Source organism: Ranitomeya variabilis, chromosome 1 (genome assembly GCF_051348905.1).
Source record: "Ranitomeya variabilis isolate aRanVar5 chromosome 1, aRanVar5.hap1, whole genome shotgun sequence".
Classification (NCBI taxonomy): Eukaryota; Metazoa; Chordata; class Amphibia; order Anura; family Dendrobatidae; genus Ranitomeya; species Ranitomeya variabilis.
The window spans coordinates 331,828,686-331,856,467 of NC_135232.1; the positions used below are offsets into that span (position 1 = coordinate 331,828,686).

The 27,782-nt window shown below is 40.2% G+C and overlaps 1 gene segment (V, D, J or C); it reads left to right on the forward strand.

Moving 5' to 3' along the window:
- LOC143817389 (immunoglobulin gamma-1 heavy chain-like) overlaps positions 1 to 27,782 on the forward strand; it is a 768,241-nt gene that overhangs the window by 468,766 nt on the left and 271,693 nt on the right. Inside the window, 1 exon segment of the C gene segment in view lies at positions 15,473 to 15,518. Within this exon segment, the coding sequence occupies positions 15,473 to 15,518 (46 nt within the window).

A 27,782-nucleotide genomic window follows, 5' to 3' on the forward strand; every position in this document is an offset into this window, starting at 1 on the left:
GAAAAAAGACCAGCAGCCAGAAAACCACAAGATGGTGGATGGTCAAAAAACAAAACAGATTCTAACAGTAGGCACCCGTGGAGGAGGTCCTTCAGATCCATATTGAGTATGCACTTCTGGGTTGGAGCAAACTCGGAGCAGGTTACGGGGTGACAGCTGTCACCTCTCCAAGAACTCAAATACCTCATATTGGGTATTGGGGGTGTGCATACATCAATGAGGATCTGAATAGATCCTCCCACACGTAGCCTTACCTCACGGGGTAGGGGACGGAGGTACCAGGCCAGGCTACAGGAATATGCCTCCTCATCCTCATCCTTGGCAGCCCTGGACAGGTGATTGAGCACCCCCGTGTCAACATGCCTCCTGGTATCAGAGGCGGGGATCTCTCGCCTTCATCGCCCATAGCGGGATATGACAGCAGGCTGGGGGGAGACCTCAAGATGAACAGTAGGGATGCTGCTGTTGCCTGGTTCCTCAAGGCTGCTGGGTGCTGGTACAGGTCCTGGTACAGGTTCGGTTTCAGGTACTGGTGCTGGTGCAGGTGGAGCTTGGGGGATGAAGCTGGAAGGCTCAGAAGATGAGACAGCCACCTCTTCACCTCCCCTCTCAGTGAGGTTGGACTGAGTTCTGTTATGAAATTTAATTAAAAAAAAAAAAGGTTGGAGATATGACCCTAAGTAGCATATGTGTAATGTTGTGTGATGTATGTACTTACGGTCTGAGATCCATAATGGGAGCCAGAAATGCCAGAATGTCGAAATAAATACACTTCCACTTGGTGGGTGCTGCATCCCCACTCCTGGCCAGCTGCTGACGTTCCTGCCTGTATTTGTCGCGGATGCTTCGCCAGCGTCTCATAACATCTTCCACTGCAATTTCACACAATAATAATGTATTAGGACATTGCGCACATTGGATCAACAAGTTTATAGACATTTTACATAGTCATGTGGCCTAGTAAGACGTCAGTTATAAACATAATCTAGATTACACATAATGAGCAAAAAATATACATAGTAGAATTTAAGGGGATACTGTGAAAACGTGTTATTTAGTGCAGTTAATATGATTTAGAAAACATGAGAGAAATTACTAATTTGTTGCTGGCCCTCACGTGGACGGTCCCCAAAATCTCTAAACATTTGGCCACAGATCCTCCTCTATGCCACCTCTTTTCTGGCACGGTTGGAATAATGGGCATCCCTCTGGTCCCAAAGTTCTGGCCTTTCTTGGACCTGAACGATAAGCATCTCTACATTTATGTAGATAGACATGCTGCAGGACTCCATGGAGGCGTTCTTCCGGGATGTCTGGAGTGTTTTTTGAGCTAACTACCATGTCTAAGCTTCCTGATAATGGCTTGGCCCATTTCCTGTCACCTGGAAAAGTCTTGCGTATTTCTCGCAAGTCACACGTGTGGTCCGTCTGTAATCTGTATTTTTATCGCCTCCATAGACTTGCATTGGCGTATTTTTGGAGGAATACCCTGACAATTGCAGCATGCTGCGATTTTCTCAGCCCGTAAAATACGGCCAAGAAATATATTGCAAATGGGAGATGTCCCATAGAGAAACATTGGTCCGAGTGCAATGCTTTGTATTTGCGCTTATCACTCGTCTGTATTTCTCTGTAGTGTGATGCCGGCCTAATAGTAATGCTGATGACAGCATCGTCAGCGTTAACCATCTTAGTAGCCATTTCGAAAACGTACAGAAGGGTGTAGAAGTCCTTCATCTGTGTCCATTCCACAAGTGTGAATTGCACCACGTCCATACTGCGTTGTGCCAGGCTATGCAAAATGTCATACTGCAGCAGGTCTCGGAACTGCTGTCATAGTCACTGTAACATGTGCAGAGTTCAATTCCACGCTGTAGTCACATCGCATATCAACCAGTTAACCAGTAGTCCGAAAGATCTATATACCAACTTAAGAGGAATGGTGTTAGTGAGCACACAGTGGTTTCTGAAGCAGCACATCCAGGCTAGGACAGAGGTGGAGGAATTGCTGTACCATCAGATTGAGGATGTGAGTCATGCAAGACACGTGTCTGAGGTTGCCCAGGCGTAGGACCACCACCAGGTTTGCACGGTGATCACACACAGCCTTCCTTGGCTCCAGGTTCAGTGGAGACCATTGCTCAAACTCTGCATGGATAGCTGTCCACAACTCTTGATCTGTATGGCTGCAATCTCATAGGCATATTGATTTAAACACTGCCTTATTGCGGTGAGCCCTGGCTGTGCAGTCCGTAGCTGGGGGATTATTTCTGCAGTGCTGGAATGCGTGTCTCATTAAGGTAGAGGTTGAGGGTGCAGGTGGAAGCCCTAGAGGAGTTGGATGAAGCAGAAGCAGTGGAGGAAGTGGTAGATACAGAGGCTTTTCCTGAAAGCCTTGGGGATTTTAAGACTTGTTGTCTAGTGGTTTAGTTCATTATCCCTTTGTGTGTAGTGGTTTAGTTTTCCATCCTCTGGCATGTAGTCATCTAATTCTCCAACCCCTATTATCTAGTAGTTTAGTTCAGTTTAGTTCTCCATCTTCTGGTGTGTAGTGGTTTAGTTCATCATCCTTTGGTGTGTAGTGGTTTAGTTATCCAACCTTAGGTGATTAGTAGTTTAGTTCTCCTACCCCTGTTGGAACATGTGTTTCCTTAAGGCAGAGATTGAGGGTGCAGGTGGAGGCCCTAGAGGAGATAGAGGAGGCAGAAGCACTGGAGGAAGTGATAGATACAGAGGCTTCTTCTGCAAGCCCTGGGAATTCCAAGACTTGGTGTCTAGTGACACCTTGGTGTCTAGTAGTGATGAGTGAGTGTGCTGGTTACTCGAGACTTCCGAGCATGCTCAGGTATTCTCCAAGTATTTTGGGCATGCTCATAGATTATGTTTGTGTCACCACAGCTGTATGATTTGTGACTGTGAGACAACCTGAACACATGCAGGGATTGCCTGTTTGATAGAGAATCCCCACATGTATTCAGGCGGTCTAGTAGCCACAAATCATGCAGCTGCAGCAACACAAACATAATCTATAAGCATGCCCAAGCTACTCCGAGAACACCTGAGCATGCTCGGAAATCTCAAGTAACAAGCACACTCACTCATCACTAGTGTCTAGTGCTTCAGTTCTCCATCCCCTGGTCTGTAGTAGTTTAGTTTTCCAACCCAAGCTGTTTAGTAGTTTAGTTCTCCAATCCCTGTTGTCTATTAGTTTACACTTCCTGACAGAAGTTATGTCGCTTATCCATGTTATGTAAATAAAAGCTTATAACCTGACGTTAAATTCATCCATTGGTTATATAAATTATTCTTTTGAAAGCTGAAACCCTCCGAAATGTGGTTTAGGTTAAGAAAATAAATTGTCATCAAAGCAGAAATATTGATCAGTTAATGGACACAGAATGGTCGGATTTTAGCAAGACAAAAGTTTTGTCGCCTGGTCATATAACGCACCCAATCCTAGTTTACATTCTCACCTGTGCTCAGTAAATGATTGGTTAAATAGTGTGTGTGTATAAAAAGAAACCCAGCACCCCAGACCTTCACTTGAACTGCAACTTGAGCTATGACAACATGCCAAAAATTTACCCTGCGACCAAAGCCTGGATTATAAAGAGGCTGAAGACCAGATCCACTGCAGTGGTGGCTGGCACCTTTAATGTGTCTCAGCGTCAAGTACAAAGAATTAAAAAAAGATTTGAAGAGACTGGAGATGTGTTTGACAAGCCCAGGTCCGGCAGATCCCTCAAGACAACTGCTCAGGAGGAACGTTTGTTGGTTAGAAAATCCAAAGCAAGCCCCTCTTCCACTGCAGCAGAGCTCCAACAGGCCTGGTCACCTCAAATCCCTGTGTCAACTAGAACAGTTTGTAGGATTCTGTCTCGAAATGGCCTCCATGGTCGAATCAGTGCCCAGAAGCCAGCACTAGACAAAAGGCAAATAAAAACCCATGTGGCATTTGCAAACTCCCACAGCCTGCTAAACAGATGGACTCTGGAAAAGTGGCAGAAGGTGGATTTCTCTGATGAATCTTCAGTAGAATTACACTACAGCCGCCGCAAATACAGCAGGAGACCTACTGGAGCCCTATGGATCCAAAATACACCCAGAAAACAGTTAAATTTGGTGGTGGAAAGATCATGGTCTGGGGTTACATTCAGTATGGGGGTGTGCGAAACTTTTGCAAGGTGGAAGGTGATATCAATAGCCTAAAATATCTAGAAGTATTAGCTACCTCTTATATTCCAAATCATAAAAGGGGTCAAATTCTGCAGCAGGATGGAGCTCCATCTCATACATCCATCTCTATAACAAAGTTCTTCCAGGCAAAAAAGATCAAGGTGCTCAAGGACTGGCCAGCCCAGTCACCAGACATGAACATCATTGAGCATGTTTGGGGTAGGATGAAAGAGGAAGCTTGGAAGACAAAACCAAAGAATCTAGATTAACTCTGGGAGGCATGTAAGACTGCATTCTTTGCTATTCCTGATGATTTCATTAATAAATTGTATGAATCATTGTTGAACCGCATGGATGCAGTCCTTCAAGATCATGGAAGTCACACAAATTATTAAATATGACTCTGATAGCACCACAACTTCATTCACCAATTTTAGGCAACATATATTTGTATTGTAAGTTAATTATTTGTTTGAATATCACATTACTTTCTGTGGGCGACAAAACTTTTGTCTTGCCAAAATCTGACCATTCTGTTTCCTTTAACTAGTCAATATTTCTGCATTGATGCCAGTTTATTTTCTTTACCTAAACCACATTTTGGAGGGTTTCAGCTTTCAAAAGAATAATTTATACAACCAATGGATGAATTTCATGTCAGGTTATTATAAGCTTTTATTTACATAACTTTGATAAGCGACATAACTTCTGTCAGGGAGTGTAGTTCTCCATGTTCTGGTGTGTATTTCATTCTCCAATCATAGCTGTTTAGTAATTGAGTTCTCCAACCCCTGTTGTCTATTAATTTACTTCTCCATGTTGTGGTGTGTATTTGTTTCATTCTACAATTGTAGATGTTTAGTAGTTTAGTTCTCCATCCCTTTGTTGTCTAGTAGTTCAGTTCTCCACCTTATGGTGTGTAGTGGTTTAGTTCTCCTTCCCCAAGAGCCCTGCAAGCCTTGGGGATTGCAAAACTTGTGGAGCAGGCCCTTCCCTGACTGGCCCCACAGCCACCAGAGTCACCGAATGCCCAGTTAGCGAGATGTAACTCTGCTTGTCCATGCTTGCTTGTCCAGGTGTTAGTGTGGAAATTTTCCCTGGCAGACATAACATTTTTCAGTGAATGAGTAATATCTGTGACATGCTAGTGTAGCACAGGCACATCTTTCTTAGAGAAGTAATGTTAATTGGGCAACTGGTATTGAGGGACTGCGACGGCCATCAACTTTCGGAAACCGCCTGTATCCACAAGGCAGAAAGGCTGCATTTCTGTGGCCAACAGATTGAATTGGCAATGCAATAATCACAGAGATCACAGGCTATGAGTCACGCAGAACCACCCACTGTGATGTTAGTAGCGAAGAGCTCTCAGCTGTGCCCTATTGTCCAGACAATTACATAATTCGGCAAAGATCTTCTGAGGAGGCTGCAGGCTGTTCACAATAATTAGTTCTCGGAAAACTAATAGTGAGCGTACAGCATATCCACCTCCAGGTTAGAACACATGGAATATGTGTATATCCTTCCATACGATTATTCCTTACTCCACGATAACCCCACACTCCTTGCTGCCACCAACAATCCTGTTTTTACAATAAGTTATAAATATTTGCCCATTGGATGCCATTTTTTGGAGCTTTCCACCATCCGGGTCTCCTGTCCCCTTTATCTCAGAGTAGCGATCATATACCATCCCCCAGGCTCAGCAACTAACTTCCTTCACCACTTTTCTGCCTTGCTGCCACACTTCATGTCCTCAGAATTGCCAACCCTTATCCTGGGAGACTTCAACAGCCCCAACTCCCCAACTGCATCTCAGCTTCTATCTCTAGCCACTTCTCATGGCCTCTCCCAACTTTCAGCTTCTGAAACACACAAAGATGGCAACACCCCTGATATGGTCTTTGTCCAGCTCAGTTCAATCTCCTACCTAAATAACTCACCTCTTACCCTTTCTCCCCCATGAAATTAGGAGTATAACCACATCTTATACATTTTTAGGAGCTCCCTCAAAACACATCTGTTTAGGGTGGTCTATCACGTTCCCTAATTCAAGTCCTTTTTATATATAGGATATTCTCCACTTCTCTGAACATAATTCGCTATCAAACTCAACAGTACCCAAAAGCCTCATGCAGCCCTTATCTATCCACCATTTTCTCAATATGGTTGGACCATCATTGTACATAAGCACCTGTACTTATTGTACACACCTTATTGTAGATTGTAAGCTCTGAAGAGCAGGGTCGTCATTATTTTAGCTTTGATTGTTGATTATCTTAAGCTTTGTAACTTTTGACTGATTTATATGAACTGCTGACTTGTAAAGCTTTGTGGAATATGATAGCGCTATATAAATAAAGGTTATTATTATTAGTAGATTGAAGATGGTGAAGTTCAAGCTTTTAGCTTTGCCATGTGTAAGAGGAAACAATATTTTACATGAGCACAACTACACAAATGAGGGCTGGCTGCTGTGCTGACACAGGGTGAAGTAGGGTGAACACGACACGTTGCTGGACTGCGAGAGAGGTGAATTGAAAAATATGAGGTGTGTTTGGTATCTAAGGTCAGCCAAAAACAGCAGGAATGTCCACTTCTGTATCAGCTGACATGCTCTCATTCACCCCGACTGTAGCGGGTAAACAAGTGGAGGTTCTGAGGCCGAAGACCTGTGTGACAACACAGTGAAGGAGGAGGAAGAATTAGAAGATGTGGTTGATGGGGTGGACAGTGTTTCGCAAGGTATGCTACTCTGCATTTTAATACAGTGACATTCCCAGATTAAAGCATGTTGATCACACATGTGCCAGTTCATGCGTGTAGTAGTCAAATTATTGAAATTTTTTTAACTCTACTCTGTCGTTTTTAAAAAAATTGGCAGATAACGTGATTTGTGTCATTTTTGTCAGTCTGAAAAAAAGACCCCAGCTAGCCAACTGCAGACCCGCACGCACTGCTGGCCACTGACAGAATTGGCGCTGAGGATGCACTGCTTTTCGTGGTTGTATAACCCTGTGTCTGCGGGAGGCCACAACATAACCTCCCGTGCTGAGCTACACAGCTGTATGTCTCTGTGTTTACACCAAGTGTGATCTACTACCTCATCATTATCCTCTCTGTTCTACCACTTATCACCTTGAGAGTCATCAATGCAGATGATTTCCTCCTCTTGATTCTGTGAATCTTTGGAGTACACTTCCGATAGCTATAGCATAGAATGTGTGAACAGATCTGTAGACTCAGCCATCTGTGGTTCCCTACAGTCAGTTGGGCGGTTGGAGAGTTGTGATGTTGGGGAAAACAAGGGTAATTGGGGTGCCACCTCTGAGGACTGTACTGTGTGTGATGTTAAGGTGGAGGAAGAGGAGCAGAGGCCACTTGATACAGCGCTTGCCATCTACAGAAACACATGTTCTTTCTGGCCCTCATCTACTAAGCGTACTGCTGTGCGGCTGCCAAAGAAAGGGAGTGGAGTAGCCTGTCTAGTATTAGTATTGTAAAAATGCTCACTGCAGCAAAACAAACCTACTTCTCATCTTTCATATCATATCTGTTTTACAACCCTAAGCAGCTATTCAGTACTTTAAAATCTCTCCTCCGTCCACCAGCTCTCCCTCCCTCTCCTCTGATCTCAGCTGAGTGTGCCTCACCACCTTTGGACTTGACCCAATAACGTTCCAATTCATTCCAAACCTTACCACGGTTTTCATCCTAAGCCTAACCCACCTCTTCAGCCTATCAACTTGTGTCTTCCCCTCCTGTAATAATTATAGGGGATAACTCAGGAGACTCATTGCATGGAACAAGACAACTACAGGACACAGTTTTATAAGTGGTAAAGTCTATATTATCACACGGTGATTCAAACAGGTGCAGAGAGAAACTCAAGTCCACAACACTTGGAGTAAATATTAAATGCAGCTTAGCAGTCTATAGGAAACTTCAGAGAAAAATGCAATCACTCAGAAAGTCTATGAAGCACAATTATTCTTGAGGATACTTGACACGAATAAGTCCTTGCTTAGTCCAAAACACAGATAGATATGCTTATAAGGCAGTTCAAATAATATCTTAGCTCAACCAGGGAGGCCTGGGTAATAGTCTCAGGTACTTGCAGAGCAGCAACAGCTTACATGTCCAGCAAATGCAGATGGAAGTAAACACGACCAGCAGATGAAGGAGGATTACTGGAACTGGTGTATGCAGCAGGAACTCAGAGCAGAGTAGCAGGATAACCCCACAGGTTCACAGGAGCAGGTATATAGCCAGGGAGTCACCAGAGGTCAGGAGCTGGATGCAAGGCAGAATACTCTAGCACAGACAGAAGGCTGGGGTGGAGTTTTATAGCAGGAAGACACAGTGCACATGAGACCAAAGACGCCATTTTGGAAAAGGGCAGTAATGTACAAAAGGTAAGAAAAAATGTTCAGAGTCCTGACACCTCCTGATTGAAACACCCATCCTCAAAATCCCTCTCTTGACCCATCATCTGTGTTTAGCTGTCGCCTCATCTTATTTTTCCCCCAAGCCTCCAATTGGGAGTCAACCTAATAATACACTGAGCTATTAGTAAATGTCAGAACAGGTTGTAATTTGTGGTATTCAGGAAGAAAAATATTTTCCATCACCAGGAGCAAAGCAGTAATAATGCAGTGAAATGACAAGAATCTGCATAACTAATCATATGATAAATAGTTGCCAGTCAAATTTATGTATGAGGTAGCCAAGATGATTGGTAGTCTCACTATCAAAGCAGTAGTGGATCGTGTGATATGGAGCCTGAAAGTCAAAAGTTCAACACATTGATACCCGGCATCTCCACCTTTACGAGTAATCCGGGGGACAGGAATAGACTAGGGCATCCCTAGTTTTAGGGCTTGGGTAGACGTCAACAGTCCCTAGTCACTCTGTGACAGTTTGTCAGCTGAAATGATGGCACTGAAAAGCTTCAGCAGGATCCAGGCAGAGGAGGAGAGTGAAGTATGGTGCAGACTGACTGTGCAGAAGCTTTGAAATGCTGTCCATGCAGCTGTCATGCACTGTTATATGTTTTCAAATGAACAGCAGCACATCGCAGCACTTGATAGCTGAAGGGACGGCTCTCCAAAGCATTGGCAAGACCCAGGCAGAGAATGAGAGTAAAGTCAATTTTTCTGACTGCAGTCTGCAGATTGGAAGTCATAGTGGTGGCATCGCAACAGAGTACTATATGACCCACTTAGAGATGAGCTTACAGAAGAAAGCTGATTATTAGGGAGTTTTAGTACATATGAAAGGGGATTTTTCTGGAACTGTGGGAAAGAAAGATCTTCACCACAGTGCCCATACCCTTGGTGGATCGGGTGTGATACTGGGGGAGGTTCATTGATGATATTTTGTGTATTTGGCAGGGGTCCTTGGAGGAACTTGAAATGTTCAGAAATCAAAACAACATCAACTTACGTTTGGCCTATAAAGCTGGAAGATCAGATGTTGAATTCCTGGATATTCTATTGCAAGTTGATGAACTGGGATATATACATTCTGATGTCTTTCATAAACCTACGTCTACAAATAGCCTTCTTCATGCATCATCATCACATCAATCAAGTTTGATTCGGGGAATCCCTGTGGGACAGTTTTTGAGAATGTGTCGTATTTGTTACAATGGAGAATCTTTTGAAAGACAATGTCGAGATCTGATTAGAAGATTCAAGGAGCATGGATATTCATCCTCTAATATTAACCCCTCTGTGACCTTGGACGTACTATCCCGTCGAGGTGACCTGGGCCTATCTGACCCTCGACGGGATAGTACGTCATAGCCGATCGGCCGCGCTCACGGGGGGAGCGCGGCCGATCGCGGCCGGGTGTCAGCTGACTATCGCAGCTGACATCCGGCACTATGTGCCAGGAGCGGTCACGGACCGCCCCCGGCACATTAACCCCCGGCACACCGCGATCAAACATGATCGCGGTGTACCGGCGGTATAGGGAAGCATCGCGCAGGGAGAGGGCTCCCTGCGGGCTTCCCTGAGACCCCCGGAGCAACGCGATGTGATCGCGTTGCTCTGAGGGTCTCCTACCTCCCTCCTCGCCGCAGGTCCCGGATCCAAGATGGCCGCGGCATCCGGGTCCTGCAGGGAGGGAGGTGGCTTACCGAGTGCCTGCTCAGAGCAGGCGCTGGTAAGCCTGCAGCCCTGCACAGCAGATCGCAGATCTGGCAGAGTGCTGTGCACACTGCCAGATCAATGATCTGTGATGTCCCCCCCTGGGACAAAGTAAAAAAGTAAAAAAAAAAATTCCCCACATGTGTATAAAAAAAAAATAAAAAAAATATCCTAAATAAAGAAAAAAAAAAAAAAATTATTCCCATAAATACATTTCTTTAGCTAAATAAAATAAAAAAAACAATAAAAGTACACATATTTAGTATCGCCGCGTCCGTAACGACCCGACCTATAAAACTGGCCCACTAGTTAACCCCTTCAGTAAACACCGTAAGAAAAAAAAAAAAAAAACGAGGCAAAAAACAACGCTTTATTACCATACCGCCGAACAAAAAGTGGAATAACACGCGATCAAAAAGACGGATATAAATAACCATGGTACCGCTGAAAACGTCATCTTGTCCCGCAAAAAACGAGCCGCCATATAGCATCATCAGCAAAAAAATAAAAAAGTTATAGTCCTGAGAATAAAGCGATACCAAAATAATTATTTTTTCTATAAAATAGTTTTTATCGTATAAAAGCGCCAAAACATAAAAAAATGATATAAATGAGATATCGCTGTAATCGTACTGACCCGACGAATAAAACTGCTTTATCAATTTTACCAAACACGGAACGGTATAAACGCCTCCCCCAAAAGAAATTCATGAATAGCTGGTTTTTGATCACTCTGCCTCACAAAAATCGGAATAAAAAGCAATCAAAAAATGTCACGTGTCCGAAAATGTTACCAATAAAAACGTCAACGCGTCCCGCAAAAAACAAGATCTCACATGACTCTGTGGACTCAAATATGGAAAAATTACAGCTCTCAAAATGTGGTAACGCAAAAAATATTTTTTGCAATGAAAAGCGTCTTTCAGTGTGTGACGGCTGCCAATCATAAAAATCCGCTAAATAACCCGCTATAAAAGTAAATCAAACCCCCCTTCATCACCCGCTTAGTTAGGGAAAAATAAAAAAATTTAAAAAATGTATTTATTTCCATTTTCCCATTAGGGTTAGGGCTAGAGTTAGGACTAGAGTTAGGGCTAGGGTTAGGGCTAGGGTTAGGGTTAGGGCTAGGGTTAGGGCTAGGGTTGGGGCTAGGGTTAGGGCTAGAGTTAGGACTAGGGTTAGGGCAAGGGTTAGGGCTAGGGTTGGGGCTAGGGTTAGGGCTAGAGTTAGGACTAGAGTTAGGGCTAGGGTTAGGGCAAGGGTTAGGACTAGGGTTAGGGCTAGGGTTGGGGCTAGGGTTAGGGCTAGGGTTAGGGTTGGGGATAGGGTTAGGGCTAGGGTTAGGGCTAGGGTTGGGGATAGGGTTAGGGCTAGGGTTAGGGCTAGGGTTAGGGCTAGTGTTACGGCTAGTGTTAGGGCTAGTGATAGGACTAGGGTTATTGCTAGGGTTAGGGCTAGGGTTAGGGTTGGAGCTACAGTTAGAGTTGGGGCTAAAGATAGGGTTAGGGTTTGGATTACATTTACGGTTGGGAATAGGGTTGGGTGTGTCTGGGTTAGAGGAGTGGTTAGGGTTACCGTTGGGATTAGGGTTAGGGATGTGTTTGGATTAGGGTTTCAGTTATAATTGGGGGGTTTCCACTGTTTAGGCACATCAGGGGCTCTCCAAACGGGACATGGCATCCCATCTTAATTCCAGTCAATTTTGCATTGAAAAGTAAAATAGCGCTCCTTCCCTTCCGAGCTCTGCTATGCGCCCAAACAGTGGTTTACCCCCACATATGGGGTATCGTCGTACTCAGGACAAATTGCACAACAACTTTTGTGGTCTAATTTCTTCTCTTACCCGTGGGGAAATAAAAAAATGGGGGCGAAAAGATCATTTTTGTGAAAAAATATGATTTTTATTTTTACGGCTCTGCATTATAAACTTCTGTGAAGCACTTGTTGGGTCAAAGTGCTCAACACACATCTAGATAAGTTCCTTAAGGGGTCTACTTTCCAAAATGGTGTCACTTGTGGGGGGTTTCAATGTTTAGGCACATCAGGGGCTCTCCAAACGCAACATGGCGTCCCATCTCAATTCCAGTCAATTTTGCATTGAAAAGTCAAATGGCGCTCCTTCCCTTCCGAGCTCTGCCCTGCGCCCAAACAATGGTTTACACCCACATATGGGGTATCAGCGTACTCAGGACAAATTGCACAACAATTTTTGGGGTCCAATTTCTTCTCTTACCCTTGGGAAAATAAAAAATTGGGGGCGAAAAGATCATTTTTGTGAAAAAATATGATTTTTTATTTTTACGGCTCTGCATTATAAACTTCTGTGAAGCACTTGTTGGGTCAAAGTGCTCACCACACATCTAGATAAGATCCTTAGGGGGTCTACTTTCCAAAATGGTGTCACTTGTGGGGGGTTTCAATGTTTAGGCACATCAGGGGCTCTCCAAACGCAACATGGCGTCCCATCTCAATTCCAGTCAATTTTGCATTGAAAAGTCAAATGGCGCTCCTTCCCTTCCGAGCTCTGCCCTGCGCCCAAACAATGGTTTACACCCACATATGGGGTATCAGCGTACTCAGGACAAATTGCACAACAATTTTTGGGGTCCAATTTCTTCTCTTACCCTTGGGAAAATAAAAAATTGGGGGCGAAAAGATCATTTTTGTGAAAAAATATGATTTTTTATTTTTACGGCTCTGCATTATAAACTTCTGTGAAGCACTTGTTGGGTCAAAGTGCTCACCACACATCTAGATAAGATCCTTAGGGGTCTATTTTCTCCTGTTACCCTTGGTAAAATAAAACAAATTGGAGCTGAAACAAATTTTGTGTGAAAAAAAGTTAAATGTTTATTTTTATTTAAACATTCCAAAAATTCCTGTGAAACACCTGAAGGGTTAATAAACTTCTTGAAAGTGGTTTTGAGTACCTTGAGGGGTGCAGTTTTTAGAATGGTGTCACACTTGGGTATTTTCTATCATATAGACCCCTCAAAATGACTTCAAATGAGATGTGGTCCCTAAAAAAAAATGGTGTTGTAAAAATGAGAAATTGCTGGTCAACTTTTAACCCTTATAACTCCGTCACAAAAAAAAATTTTGGTTCCAAAATTGTGCTGATGTAAAGTAGACATGTGGGAAATGTTACTTATTAAGTATTTTGCGTGACATATGTCTGTGATTTAAGGGCATAAAAATTCAAAGTTGGAAAATTGCGAAATTTTCAAAATTTTCGCCAAATATTCGTTTTTTTCACAAATAAACGCAAGTTATATCGAAGAAATTTTACCACTATCATGAAGTACAATATGTCACGAGAAAACAATGTCAGAATCGCCAAGATCCGTTGAAGCGTTCCAGAGTTATAACCTCATAAAGGGACAGTGGTCAGAATTGTAAAAATTGGCCCGGTCATTAACGTGCAAACCACCCTTGGGGGTGAAGGGGTTAAAAATGGTTATATGCGAGCAAAGAACACCAAATGCTCTCAAGCACTTTCCAAGCAGAGACAACAATCTGAATCTTCAAATGAGGTACTCTTCATTCATTCCTACAATTCTAGGTGGCGGGAAGTTCAAGAGATTATGCCTTTTTGATCTTTGAATGCATGTTTGCAAGTATATACTGGCTATATGTAAATGGTTCATTTTTATAAATATATCAGTCCATGATTGTATCCATGTACCCACTCCAACTACTGCACTGGGGTTTTTCATATTCTGTTGTTTGGTTGTCCCCTTTTATATGCTATATGTGTATTTTAATATTATTAATAAAATTTCACGTTTTTATTATATTGTTTTTGTATCGTTGTTTTTTCAGAAGGTCACTACATATGAAAGGGGGTTAAACTAGTAGTGGGCCGGTTCATCAAAGCTTTTACTCCAGTGGTGTAAAAGCTTTGAAAGGCGCTACATTTTTGCACAACATGGAGTTGCATAAAAATATTGTGATTTTCACATTTTCACGCCAGTTTGAATAAGCAGCATAAATGGGCTGAGTTGGGGAGGAGTAGAGAGAAACCTGGCATGGCCACATCCTCCCATTCAATTAATTACAATGGATGGCATTTTGTTTGTCAGAAGTGTTACTCCTGTCCCTGACCGGAGTAGCATTTTTGGTGCCGCGCACAAAGCCGCACTCCACTTATGAGATGCATTAAATCTACTATGTAGCAAATGCCTCTTAATGAATTTGGTGCTTTGTACTCTATTAAGACTGCCATAGCACGTGCATGAGCTACAGCATTCTTGATGAATCTGTGCCACTGCTTGTAAAGCACTTGACCTGTCATGATTCTTCTCTATTACCATCTCATTCAGTATTGAAAGGAAAATAAGAAACCTTGTTTGTGACCTCATTTTTTATTTCAAAGCCTTGTGGGATAGGTTAAGGGAGGGGAAAGGGCCAGCTGGCCATGCAATTTTCACAGATTGCGAACAACATTATTCTTAAAAAGTTCTTATAAAAGCAAGAAGCTAGATTTGTCAGGGTGTACAACTTTTTTGACAAATGGGGACCAGGAACTCTCGTGACCGTCACATCTGGTAAATGTTCAGAATTTTCTCTTTTTTGATACCTGACAAAATGTATGTGATATTGCTAATGTCAACAATAGCTAGTCTTATCTGTTAAGTAGTTTTATGGCATGTAAAATAGGAGTTTATTAAACAGGAATCTTAATTGTCCATTTAGGTAAAATACTCCTTTTTGTGTTTTATCTTAACGCTAACATTTGGGGACCAAGTCAAAGTAATTTTAGGCAGCACATTTTTTATTATGTTTCCTTCTGCTGGTATTGTATGTCTTGTATATGATGCTTTACACTTAAAGCAAATGAGGCATTTATACAAGTTAACACTAACTGGAAATTAGTTGTAGAATTGTATATGATAACGTGTATATATATATATATATATATATATATATATATATATATATATATATATATATATATATATATATATATATATATATATTTTACTGTTATTTATGGACCTCATTATACTTTGTAATATTATAATACAAAAATTCCATCTCATGCTTTGGCATATGCAGTAATATAGTAAAGTCACTGAGTAGTCACTAAAGGGTAAGTCAAGCAGTATTTGCCATCTAGTGAGAGTGGTTTGTCTCACTGTGACTACTTCGATATATGGGGTCCCGGCACCCTGGTCACTGTCACATCAGGTAAGAATGCCTTTATCCTCTTATCATTTTTTGTTGAAAATGTGATGACTTATTCTCATTTCTTTTAAGAAAAAATAAATTAAGTTTAAAGGATTTATTATGCCCAGGTTCACAAATCTATTACTTTTTAGCCTGTTACTGTTTGAAATTAGATAGTTTTTTTAGATATATTTTTATGATATCATATTAGACTGTTTTGAGTGTCTGGGAGAAATAATGTAATGATGGCACAATTAATAGTAACACTGTGAGCTGGGCTTTCGATATCTGGGGACAAGGACAAATGGTCACAGTTACATCAGGTAAAATTTTTATTTTCTTATCTCATAAAGATCTTTTTTTTTAAATTTAATGCTAAAATTCATAAAGAGAAATATTGATCGTTTTGGTAGAATTCTGTGTTGTTTTCTTACTGTGATTTTAGCATTTGATTCGTATTAATTCTAAATTATGGAATTCGTCTTTTAAACAACTTACTGAATTTTATTTTAATATGTTGCATTGAAACTACTCTGAAAATCTTTAGGTCTAGTCTGTACTTTTCAATGTCTGTGGAGGAAAAACTTCTAGAAAATTAAGTAATGTAAACTTGTGCATATTAGATAGAAATTGTGTATAAATGAGTTTAGAGTTTTATTGTGCTACTATGCTATGGCTACAATGGACAAGACATCATGGTCACGGTGAACATCAGGTAAGATAACTTATTTTTATGGATCATTTTTAATAATTGTAGTTTTTCTATAGTCACATAAATAAGTCTATGTTATAATTATTTATACTGTAAAAAAATAAACTTTTCACTTAAAAAAATGTATTACTTTATGGATCATGGTTTTAAAATTTAGTCACTTAAACTGTAAGATATATAACTTAAGACCATTATATAAACTAGGGAAAAGCTTCATTCAGTTTAATTTGTAATAATAAATGTAAAAAAATAAATATTTAATAATATGTTTATTTTTTGCCAGGACTTTAAATATAACAAAATGTTTTTTTTTCTATGATAGTAGTTTAGTTTTCATGACCTTATATGATTATTTCAGATTAATAGAATTATCCAATTTAATATGTTTGATATAATTTATACACTATTACAACTTTTTTTTATAAAACTTGGAATTTAAGAGCATATAGACTAATTTACTGATCTGAAATAATATGCTACATTTAATAATACATAATACAGTATTGAAAAATACGTTTCTTTCAAACTTGAATTTTTAATATTGAGACAAAATGATCTTAAGTTTCTGTTCCATAAAATGGGGAAGGGAAACTAGCAGATGATCTGGGTGGTAACCGAAGCCTCCAGATGTGCTTTCATCTAGTTTCAGGATCTATTATTGGGTATGAAAGTCACACTCCGGTGACTCCCTGCTCACAGCTGGCAGGGATCGAGAAAAACAATGCCACCCTAGATTTTATTTTTAGCTGATTCATTTCCCTAAATGCCTGTCAATCTTTTTTAAAAGTAATAGAACATTAAAACAGTAATTAGCAATTTTATGATTTAGTATTCAATAACTTAATAAAAAAGCTAAAGAAAAATGTTTATAAATTAAGATGTATTAAATTAACCTTAAATATGTTAGTGTTTATATAAATAAATATGTATATTTTTAACATGTAAATATTCCTGTACTTTATTAAATGCTATTTGCTAATATATATATATATATATATATATATATATATATATATATATATATATACATGTATATATATATTTACCTATCTATATACAGTACATATATATTTAAATAAATAGCATTTAATTAAGTAAAGGAATATTTACAGTATAAAAATATGTACACACAAATATATACATTTTACATGGTACCATATTTAAAGTTAATCTAATACAGTTGATATATATATATGCATAGTAATTTAAATGCATTAAGCTAATGTTATAAATGTTAGCATTAAAATGTATCGATTTGAGTGTATATACTTTATAATGTGAATACTTCTTTACTTTATTAAAAGCTATGTATTCTATTATACATACATAGATATAAATATAAATACCGAAAATATATATATATATATATATATATATATATATATATATATATATATATATATATATAGTATCATAGTCCAGGTTAATTTAATGCATTTATATATACAAATGTTTATATTATACATCAGGCTTGATTGTTTACTTGCTAAATGTTTAAAATGTTTTACTGTATGTCCATATTCGAAATTCCCACATCCCCATATTTTTATTTACTTTATTGATATTCATGTTTGTATATTCGGTACGTGGGTATATATATATATGTATATATATATATATATATATATATATATATATATATATACTTTTTTTTCCACACAATTTGCAGGGAACATGTGTATGGTAAAGAATTTTGTCAACATTTTAAGATTGTTTTATTTCTTTTGATACCATTTATTCTATGTCTTATTTCATACTGTATACTGCAGTATATTTCAATGTTTTAGCGTTTACTTTGTATATGTGTATTAGTATTACTGTAGTATTATTGTGTATACATACATAGAATAGTATGCGCTTTGTAAGAATCTGGCTGTTGAATATTTTCAAATTAGCATATAGTTTAGCATAAATGCTTCATATACTGTATATGCAGTGTTATTCTGATTACTCTGTTAGCTTATTAGACAATATATACATATTTTCCATACTAACTTAACGGTAGTATTGCTAGTATTGCATCTAGGCTGAAAGTGTAGCATGTACAGCATAGCTTACCAGAAGGAATAGCAGGTACATACAGATCAGCAGAAGCTATAGCCAGTGCTGTACAGTTCAGCAAATGCATAGCAGTTCAAATACAGCTTGGCAGAAATCATAAGAAATGCTGCATGATAAGTAGCAGTTACAGTAAAGCTGGGCAGTCGGGAGAGGAGTATAGTACTGCATAGCGGGAACTGTACTGCTTTGCAGAAAGCATAGCAGCTACAGTGTAATTAAGTGTAGCATAGCAGGTATAGCTCATAGCAGCATAAAGTATAGCAGGTACAGCACAGATTGCTAGAAAGCATAGCCATTACTGTACAGCTCAGTACAAACCACAACCAGTACACTACAGCCCTACAGAAAGCATAGGTGGTTCAGTATAGTAGGTATTGTAAAGCTCCGCAAATTCCATAGCAGGCATAGTATAGCTCGGCTGAAAGCATAGCAGAACAGTTCAGCAGAAAGCATAGCCAGTTCAGTACAGCAGGTACAATAGAGATAATAGCATAGCCAAAACAGTACACCTCTGCAAACAGCATAGCACTTACAATACAGCTTAGCATAAAGCATAGCATGTACAATACAAAACAGCAAGCAGCCTGGCAGTTACAATACAGCTTAGTATAAAGCATTGCATGTGCAGTACTGCTTGATAGAAAGCATAGCTAGTACCGTATAGCTCAGCAGAAAGGATAGCTAGTTCAGCATATCAGGTAAAGCTCAGCTCACCAGAAAACACAGCAGGTACAGTACAGCTTGATAGAAAACAAAGCCAGTATAGTACAGCTTAGTACAAAGCATAGCTTGTTCAGTTCATCTCAGCAAAAAACATGGCTGGTTCAGTATAGGAGGTACAGAATAGTAGACAGCATAGCAAGTACAGTACAGCTTAATAGAAAGCATAGCCGGTACAATACAGCTAAGCAGAAAGCACAGTCACTATATTAAAGCTCAGAAGAAAGCACAGCCAGATCACTATAGTAGGTGCAGTAAGCTTCAGAAAAAAAACATAGCAGGCACAGTACAGATTGATAGAAAGCATAGCCAAAACAATATAGCTCAGTAGAAAGCATGTCCAGTACAGTACAGCTCAGGAAAAAGCATAGGTGGTTCAGTATACAAAAATCATAGCAGGTACAGTTCAGTTTGATAGAAAGCATAGTTAGTACAGTACAGCTCAATAGCTCAAAAAGAAAGCATAATAATACAGCTCAGCAAAAAGCATAGTCAGTTCAGTATAGCAGGTACAATATAGTACAATATAGTGAATAGCATAGCAGGTACAGTACAGCCTAGCAAACTACATAGCAGGTACAATACAGCTCAGGGGAAAGTATAGTAGGTACAGTGCAGCTTTATAAAATGCAAAGCCAGTATAGTATGTATATAGCACAGCATGTGCAATGTAGCTGGATAGTATAGCCAGTACAGCAAGTACAGTATGGTATATAGCACAGTAGATGCAGTACACCTTGATAGAAAGTATAGCCAGTACAGCATGTACAGTATGGTATACAGCACAGCAGGTGCAGTACAGCTTGATAGAAAGCATAGCCAGTACGGCATGTACAGTATGGTATATAGCATAGCAGATGCAGCACAGCTTGATAGAAAGCATAGCCAGTACAGCAAGTACAGTATGATATATAGCATAGCAGATGCAGTAGACCTTGATAGAAAGCATAGCAAGTACGGCATGTACAGTATGGTATATAGCATAGCAGATGCAGTACAGCTTGATAGAAATCATAGCCAGTACAGCAAGTACAGTATGGTATATAGCACAGTAGATGCAGTACAGCCTGATAGAAAGCATAGCAAGTACAGCAAGTATAGTATGGTATATAGCACCGCAGATGCAGTACAGCTTGATAGCATAGCCAGTACATCAAGTACAGTATGGTATATAGCACAGCAGATGCAGTACACCTTGATAGAAAGTATAGCCAGTACATCAAGTACAGTATGGTATATAGCACAGCAGATGCAGTAGACCTTGATAGAAAGCATAGCAAGTACGGCATGTACAGTATGGTATATAGCATAGCAGATGCAGCACAGCTTGATAGAAAGCATAGCCAGTACAGCAAGTACAGTATGATATATAGCATAGCAGATGCAGTAGACCTTGATAGAAAGCATAGCAAGTACGGCATGTACAGTATGGTATATAGCATAGCAGATGCAGTACAGCTTGATAGAAATCATAGCCAGTACAGCAAGTACAGTATGGTATATAGCACAGCAGGTGCAGTGCAGCATGATAGATAGCATAGCCAGTACAGCAAGTACAGTATGGTATATAGCACAGCAGATGCAGTACAGCTTGATAGAAAGCATAGCAAGTACGGCAAGTACAGTATGGTATATAGCACAGCAGATGCAGTACAGCTTGATAGAAAGCATAGCAAGTACGGCAAGTACAGTATGGTATATAGCACAGCAGATGCAGTACAGCTTGTTAGATAGCATAGCCAGTACAGCAAGTACAGTATGGTCTATAGCACCGCAGATGCAGTACAGCATCATAGACAGCATAGCCAGTACAGCATGTACAGTATGGTATATAGCACAGCAGGTGCAGTACAGCATGATAGATAGCATAGCCAGTACAGCAAGTACAGTATGGTATATAGCACAGCAGATGCAGTACACCTTGATAGAAAGCATAGCAAGTACGGCAAGTACAGTATGGTATATAGCACAGCAGGGGCAGTACAGCTTGATAGAAAGCATAGCAAGTACGGCAAGTATAGTATGGTATATAGCACAGCAGGTGCAGTACAGCTTGATTGAAAGCATAGCCAGTACAGCACGTACAGTATGATATATAGCACAGCAGGTACAGTACACCTTGATAGAAAGCATAGCCAGTACAGTATGGTATATAGCACAGCAGGTACAGTACACCTTGATAGAAAGCATAGCCAGTACAGCAAGTACAGTATGGTATACAGCACAGCAGGTACAGTACACCTTGATAGAAAGTATAGCCAGTACAGCATGTACAGTATGGTATACAGCACAGCAGGTGCAGTACAGCTTGATAGAAAGCATAGCCAGTACAGCAAGTACAGTATGGTATATAGCACAGCAGGTGCAGTACAGCTTGATAGAAAGCATAGCCAGTACAGCAAGTACAGTATGGTATATAGCACAGCAGGGGCAGTACAGCTTGATAGAAAGCATAGCCAGTACAGCAAGTACAGTATGGTATATAGCACAGCAGGGGCAGTACAGCTTGATAGAAAGCATAGCCAGTACAGCAAGTACAGCATAGCAGGTGTTGTACAGCTCAGGAGATGTTTAGCAGGTACGTTATAGTTTAGCAAAATCAAAACAACTATTCTAAAGCTTGGCAGAAAGCATAGCATGTTAAGTAAAAAGCATTTCTGGTATAGTACAGCTCAGTAAGCTTATGCTGTATAGTACCGCTCAGTAGAATGCATAGCTGGTACAATCTAGCTCAACAAAAGACAAAGCACATACAGTACAGCTTAGAGAAATTCACTGCAGGCACAGAATAGCCAAAATAGCAGAAACTACAAGTTACACAGTACATCTTACAAGAAAGCAAAACAGGTAAAGTACAGTATAGCAGAAATCACAGTGTTTACAGGATGAATGGAATGAATGCAGTCTCTAGGGATAGTAGGGATTATAGCAGCAATATAACAGGAGCAGTGCAGGGATCCATAATGTAGGCTGATGGAGTAAATATACCATGGGTGTCCCTCATTGGATCGTGAACACTACACAGCTGGTTAGGCATTAGTAGTAATACATTACAGCTGGTTACAAACTCTAGGAATTAATGTAATAATCACCAAAAAAGACATTCACCATCTGGCAGCGCTAGAATCTTAGCCTACGTAATTGGTCTGAATGTAGATTATTATTATTATAACACCATTAATTCCAGATGTATGACAATATACAGTAGCAGACACTTATTAAAGCAGGTATTATAGGATCTAGTCAGTAATGTCATCTCATGTATGTGCACATACTCCGAGCCGCCATTTTGTCACATTGTAAGAGGAGCAAAGCTCAGAAGAATATGGACTTATAAATAGCTAATCTGTAGCGCAATATTCAGCATAAAACAGATGGAAAACGGTGTAAAACTAGAACATGTATGTTGCTGATGTTTTAGAAGCTGTTACAATGTACAAGGCTGTAGACCATAGAAATCTAAGGGCCAATTATCTTCTCTCTGGAGATTTTTGGTAGTGAACTACAATGGAGATATTGCACCTCTCTGGAGAACTGAGGGTCCCGACCTCTGGTCCATGAGGTGAGGCAGTTAGGTAGAAAAGGAATAGTAAGGTGATTGCACTTGTTTGCACATTTATTAGGTATGAACACAGTTATGCAATTGGACATTTTCAAGCCTTGTAGGCCGAATAGTTAATTGAAAGAAAATTCTGTAATAATGTAATCACTAGATAAAAGAAATAGCCTGTTAATACAGGCACAACTTTACATGGCTCACTACGACGTAACGAAATGTAAAAAATAACTTCAGCTAAGACATGACATTAACTTGTATTGTCTGTACAGTGATATAGCATCGTCTGACTGGTATAACCTATTCTGGGGAGCTGTAAAATCATCCACATTTCAGCAATTGAATTTACATAGTTCTATAGAATTTCTCAGAAGTTATAATCCTTCATCTGGTGCAGTGTTTTCCTGTATAACATTTATCTATACGTTGTGTTCTTACTACTCCTAACCTATCCATGATGTTGTAGTTCTATCCTCATCATTAACTTGTGGCTATAACTCCTAATTTACAACTAACATGAACTGAAGCTCTTTTCAAACCTTCTCCTCTTAGCTTTTGGCAACCTTCACCTCCTAACCAAGAATTCATTCCTTCCACCTTTTGCTTGTGTTCTCAGCTACAGAGCAGGCACCATCTCTCTTTCCACTCATTTCTTGCGGCACATCTCAGGAACCTACCATCACCATTGGTTGCTTGGCCAAAGATTTCCTTCCAGAATCACTTAACTTCAGCTGGAAAGATAAGTCCAATAACAGCTTTACCAATGGCATGAAGACATACAAATCAATCCTGCAATCCAGTGGTAACTATGCAGCTAGTTCACAAATCCAAGTGACGGGTGAAAGCTGGGACAATCGCGATCCATATTACTGTGTGGCAAAGCATTCATTAAACACCAAGGTTGTGAAACTTGAGAGTAAAGGTAAGAATGTTAAATAGTCCTCAGATTTTGTTACTATTGATGAGTAGTAAGTAAGTATTTCTGTTAAAGGGAGTATGAACATTGGGTTGTTTTTTTCAGGAGGCCATTTTGAGACACCCTTGATAGAAATTTCTGTCACTATATGCAATGCCATGTAATACACAAAATGGCATCTTTAACAACTATAAAAAGTCTTTCAAGTGTAATGTCAGTTAGCAAAAATGGGATGTAGTAGTTTGGCCCAGTAGAAATAGGGGTTTGGTATTCCATGTGTGCCCCTTAATTTGAAGTTCCTACCTGGCAGATAATTTTATTTTTAACTAAAGTGTTTAAAAATAATTTTAGTTGAGACATTCTTCATTTTGAAGATTCATTAAATGATTAAATTTAAGTATAAAGGTGATTTCACAAGCAATGCTAGTGCAAGAGAAAATAATGCCCCTCATAAACTTGTAATAAAAAAGCACATGACAGTCATGGCTTTTGCTTTGTGTGAAGAAAACATCACATCTATATTATAGCTCTCTTGATGGGCATTATCTCAAAGTTGATGTCCTATAGTATTGAATTGATCAAAAATAATAAACTGAGGCCCACACACATTCCAGCACCTTTGTGGCCACTGGCCAGGCCACTTCCAATATTTTTACAAGCTCTAGAAGAAGTGTCTGCCCCATTTGGCAGTCCAGCACCATTGTAACTTCTAATTGGCTGTGGTGGTCAGGGTCTAGATGTGCACGTCATCGGTAAAACATCACTTCTACTCACTTGAGCTCTGCAGCCAATCCCAAACTACAGCAGTTCTGGGCCAACCAAATGGGACAGCTTTTCCTACTGGAGTTGCCAAAAAGTCTCAGAAGTGGTCTGCATTGAATCTGCTGGAGGGATGGAGGGTGAAAATGCCTCTAATTATTATTTTTCATCAATTAATGGTTAAAAAGCATTATTTAACTGTTGGCCAACCCCCTTAACTTGTTTTAATGGAAAGTGTGATAACAAGAGTGAACTTGCCTTGACAAATGTACCAAATCTGTTGATTTCAGCAGTAAATCCCGTAAGTCCAGTAGTGACCATGGCTGCTCCTGTAAAAGAAGACCTCTATATGAATAATAATGGTACAATTGTGTGTATCATCAATAACTACTACCCTAATGATATCAAAGTCAAGTGGCTGAAAAACTACGTGGAGACCACCCTCAACACCATGACAGATAAAGCCAATACAAATGCTGATGGAAAATTTGTCTTAAGCTCATTTATGACAGTATCTAAGAAGGACTGGGATGAAGACGCCATTTTCTCATGTGTAGTAGAACATTCTCGGTCTGGTTTCTTTGAAATTAGGAATGTGAGCAAGTCCCTAGCTTGTGGTAAGTTAAATGACAATGTATTATTTTCAAAGTGTTTGCAAAGATATATAGTTCACCACAGTAGATAGTAAAATCTCAGCACTTTACCATTGGTAAGAGAAATTTCTAAACGTCTTTTATTACAAGAAATGTTCTTTCTCTTCCAGAATCATCAGCGTCACCTGGTGCTATTCAAGTTTATGGTATTCCTCCATCTTTCGAGAGCATATTTCTAAATAAGAAAGCACCGCTCACCTGTGTAATCGCCAACATGATGAGTGCGGAAGGATTAGAGGTCTCCTGGTATGAATTGGGCTCTGACATCAAGCTTAAAACCATTTTGGATGACCCTATTTACAAAGATGGAGCATATTCAATCAGAGCCACGGCGACAGTGTGTGCCGATGACTGGCTAACAAAGACATTTGAGTGCAGAGTGACACATCTTGATCTTACTTCTCCAAAGAAAATAACCCTGGCGAAAGATAATGGTAAGCTTTATCATGACCCAATGACTGCGTCTTGCATCCTTCAGTCCAAAAGTACCGTATTTTTCGGACTATAGGACGCACCGGACTATAAGGCGCACCCAGGTTTTAGAGGTGGAAAATAGGGAAAAAAAATTTGAAGCAAAAATGTGGTAAAATATTCAATAACACAAATAACATACTATTATATGTGGTGTTATTACATATAACAGTATGTTATTATGTTGGAAGCTGCAGGACCAGTGTGGTGTCTGAAGTACTATATGAAGATGCTGGAGGGTGAGTATAAGAATGGGGGCACAGGGCTGATATTGAAAGCACCCCTCCAGCACTGCAAAATAGCACTGGAGTGCTGCTTTAAAATCCCATGGGAGAACTATAACTCCCAGCATGTCCTGCAGATCCTATGACATGCTGGGAGTTATAGTTCACCACAGGAATGGCAGAGTGCTTTATTGTGTTTTGTAGACTAACCTCTTAATTGTGGCAGCCTGCCAGCCACTGTGGTGAGGTGCAAGCATCCCATGACTGCACACAGAGCCCTCCCTCTTGTTGCCTCCCCACAGCACAGGTTATGAGGAAGCTGCAGATTCTAGTGGAGAGCCTGAAGGACCTGTGATGATGTCAGGAAGAGGGAGGGCTCTGTGCTGCCATGTGATGCTCCAGCCCGCCCACTTCTGACATCATCACAGGTCCTGTTTGTGCACAACACTCGGCATCCAAGCATGGCAGGCAGGTATACAGCGATCTCCTCTCTCCCCTGGCCCCTGCTGCTGCTGCTGCCTCCTCCCCAGGACACACAAATCTCCCTAACTGCTGCAGCAATCAGCAGCTGAGGAAGCCATGCGTGTCCCTGCTTAAGTGCAGCATTCATTTGCTGCTCCCGACTCACCGCTCAGCTGATCGGTGGGCGGGGAGCCGCTAATGAATATTCACTGCACTTAATCATCGGAACCACGTGGTTTCCCAGCTCTCATTCCAGGCAGCGGGGACATCCTGAAGTGGGATAACAGTGCGATCCCACTCACTGCTGCCCCCCTCCCCACATGCTACATCCGTACCATAAGACGCACCCACACTTTCCTCCCAAATTTGGAGGAAAAAAGTGCGTCTTATGGTCCGAAAAATATGGTATTAAAGACATGTTTAAATTATTCTATTTGTGTTATTCTTAAAGGTGTTTCCAGGCTCAGAAAAACATGGCTGCTTTCTATTAAAGAGTGCCACAGCAGTCCACAGTTTGTGTGTGGGGTTGCAGCTTAGTCCTTTTTCCTTAGTCCTTAGGGGTTTTCTTCTCATAAATGGGTAAAATATTGAATTGCTTTTTAAAAATAAGCAATTTGCCATTTACTTCTTATTAAAAATCCTCCCTGTTCTCAATAAAGGAGGGATTTAATTTTTCAGAGCTTATGGCACATTGCCTAGGTTACTGGCCACTTCTGCATTCTATCAGAGGTGGCTGGTTTCCTAAAAAAGCAGTGTGCACTTGCAAACATTTTTGCTCTGAAGAGTGCAAGCGCTGTTCTGATTCCTGGATCTGGTGAGCTTCAGTGACCATACACTGCTCCGGTGATACAGAGGCAAACTGCTCCTGCTTGCAGCAAGGGTGAGCACACAATTGAAGCCAGCAGGGCAAATATGTTACCGGTCTGAAATATCATGTCAGTCATTCAGGAAGGCACCATTCCGTCTCCCCAAAGGCAAGGAGGAAGCCAGGAAGTAGCGAAGATGCCTCCCTGAAGATCACTCATGAAAACAATCATTTAACTCCAAAAAGACTAATCTGTAATACCAGGCACAACCCATATGCATTTGTGGTTTGTTCCAGACCATGATTTTATAATCCTGGACAGCCCCTTTAAGTGTTTGTACACATTTTATCGTCAAATACACTATATGGTGACAAGTAAAGTCTCTGTGGGTCTATAGGGACTTTATTCCCTGCTGCATGGTTTACCCAAGACATCATATTCTACCATGGAAGTAATGCTTTAAAGAATATCTCCAAAGCATATTAAAAAAAATTTCCTGGTATACATGTAGCATTTTCAGATTTTAGTCAGAATTACTTCATTGCACATTCTTATCAATTTTCATATTACACAACCTTCAATATAGGATTATCTTACTTCATCAATCAAAAACAAACTTTGACAACTACATAGTTATAATATCAAATGTTAAATTATGGTACATTGATAACCTAACCGAAATAATCAATATATTCTTTTGTTTTGCTTCTAGGCCAGGAACCTCAGACACCGACAGTTTTACTTTACCCACCGCACCAAGATGAGCTAAATAGAAAAGAATCAGTCACCTTGACATGTATGGTTAGGCATTTCTATCCAGAAGACATACTGGTCAAGTGGACAAGCAGTGACCAGGTAGAAGATAGATATGTCGTGACCACTAAACCTATGCTGGAGCCTTATTCTTCTGGCAAGAAATCCTACTTCTTATATAGCACATTGACT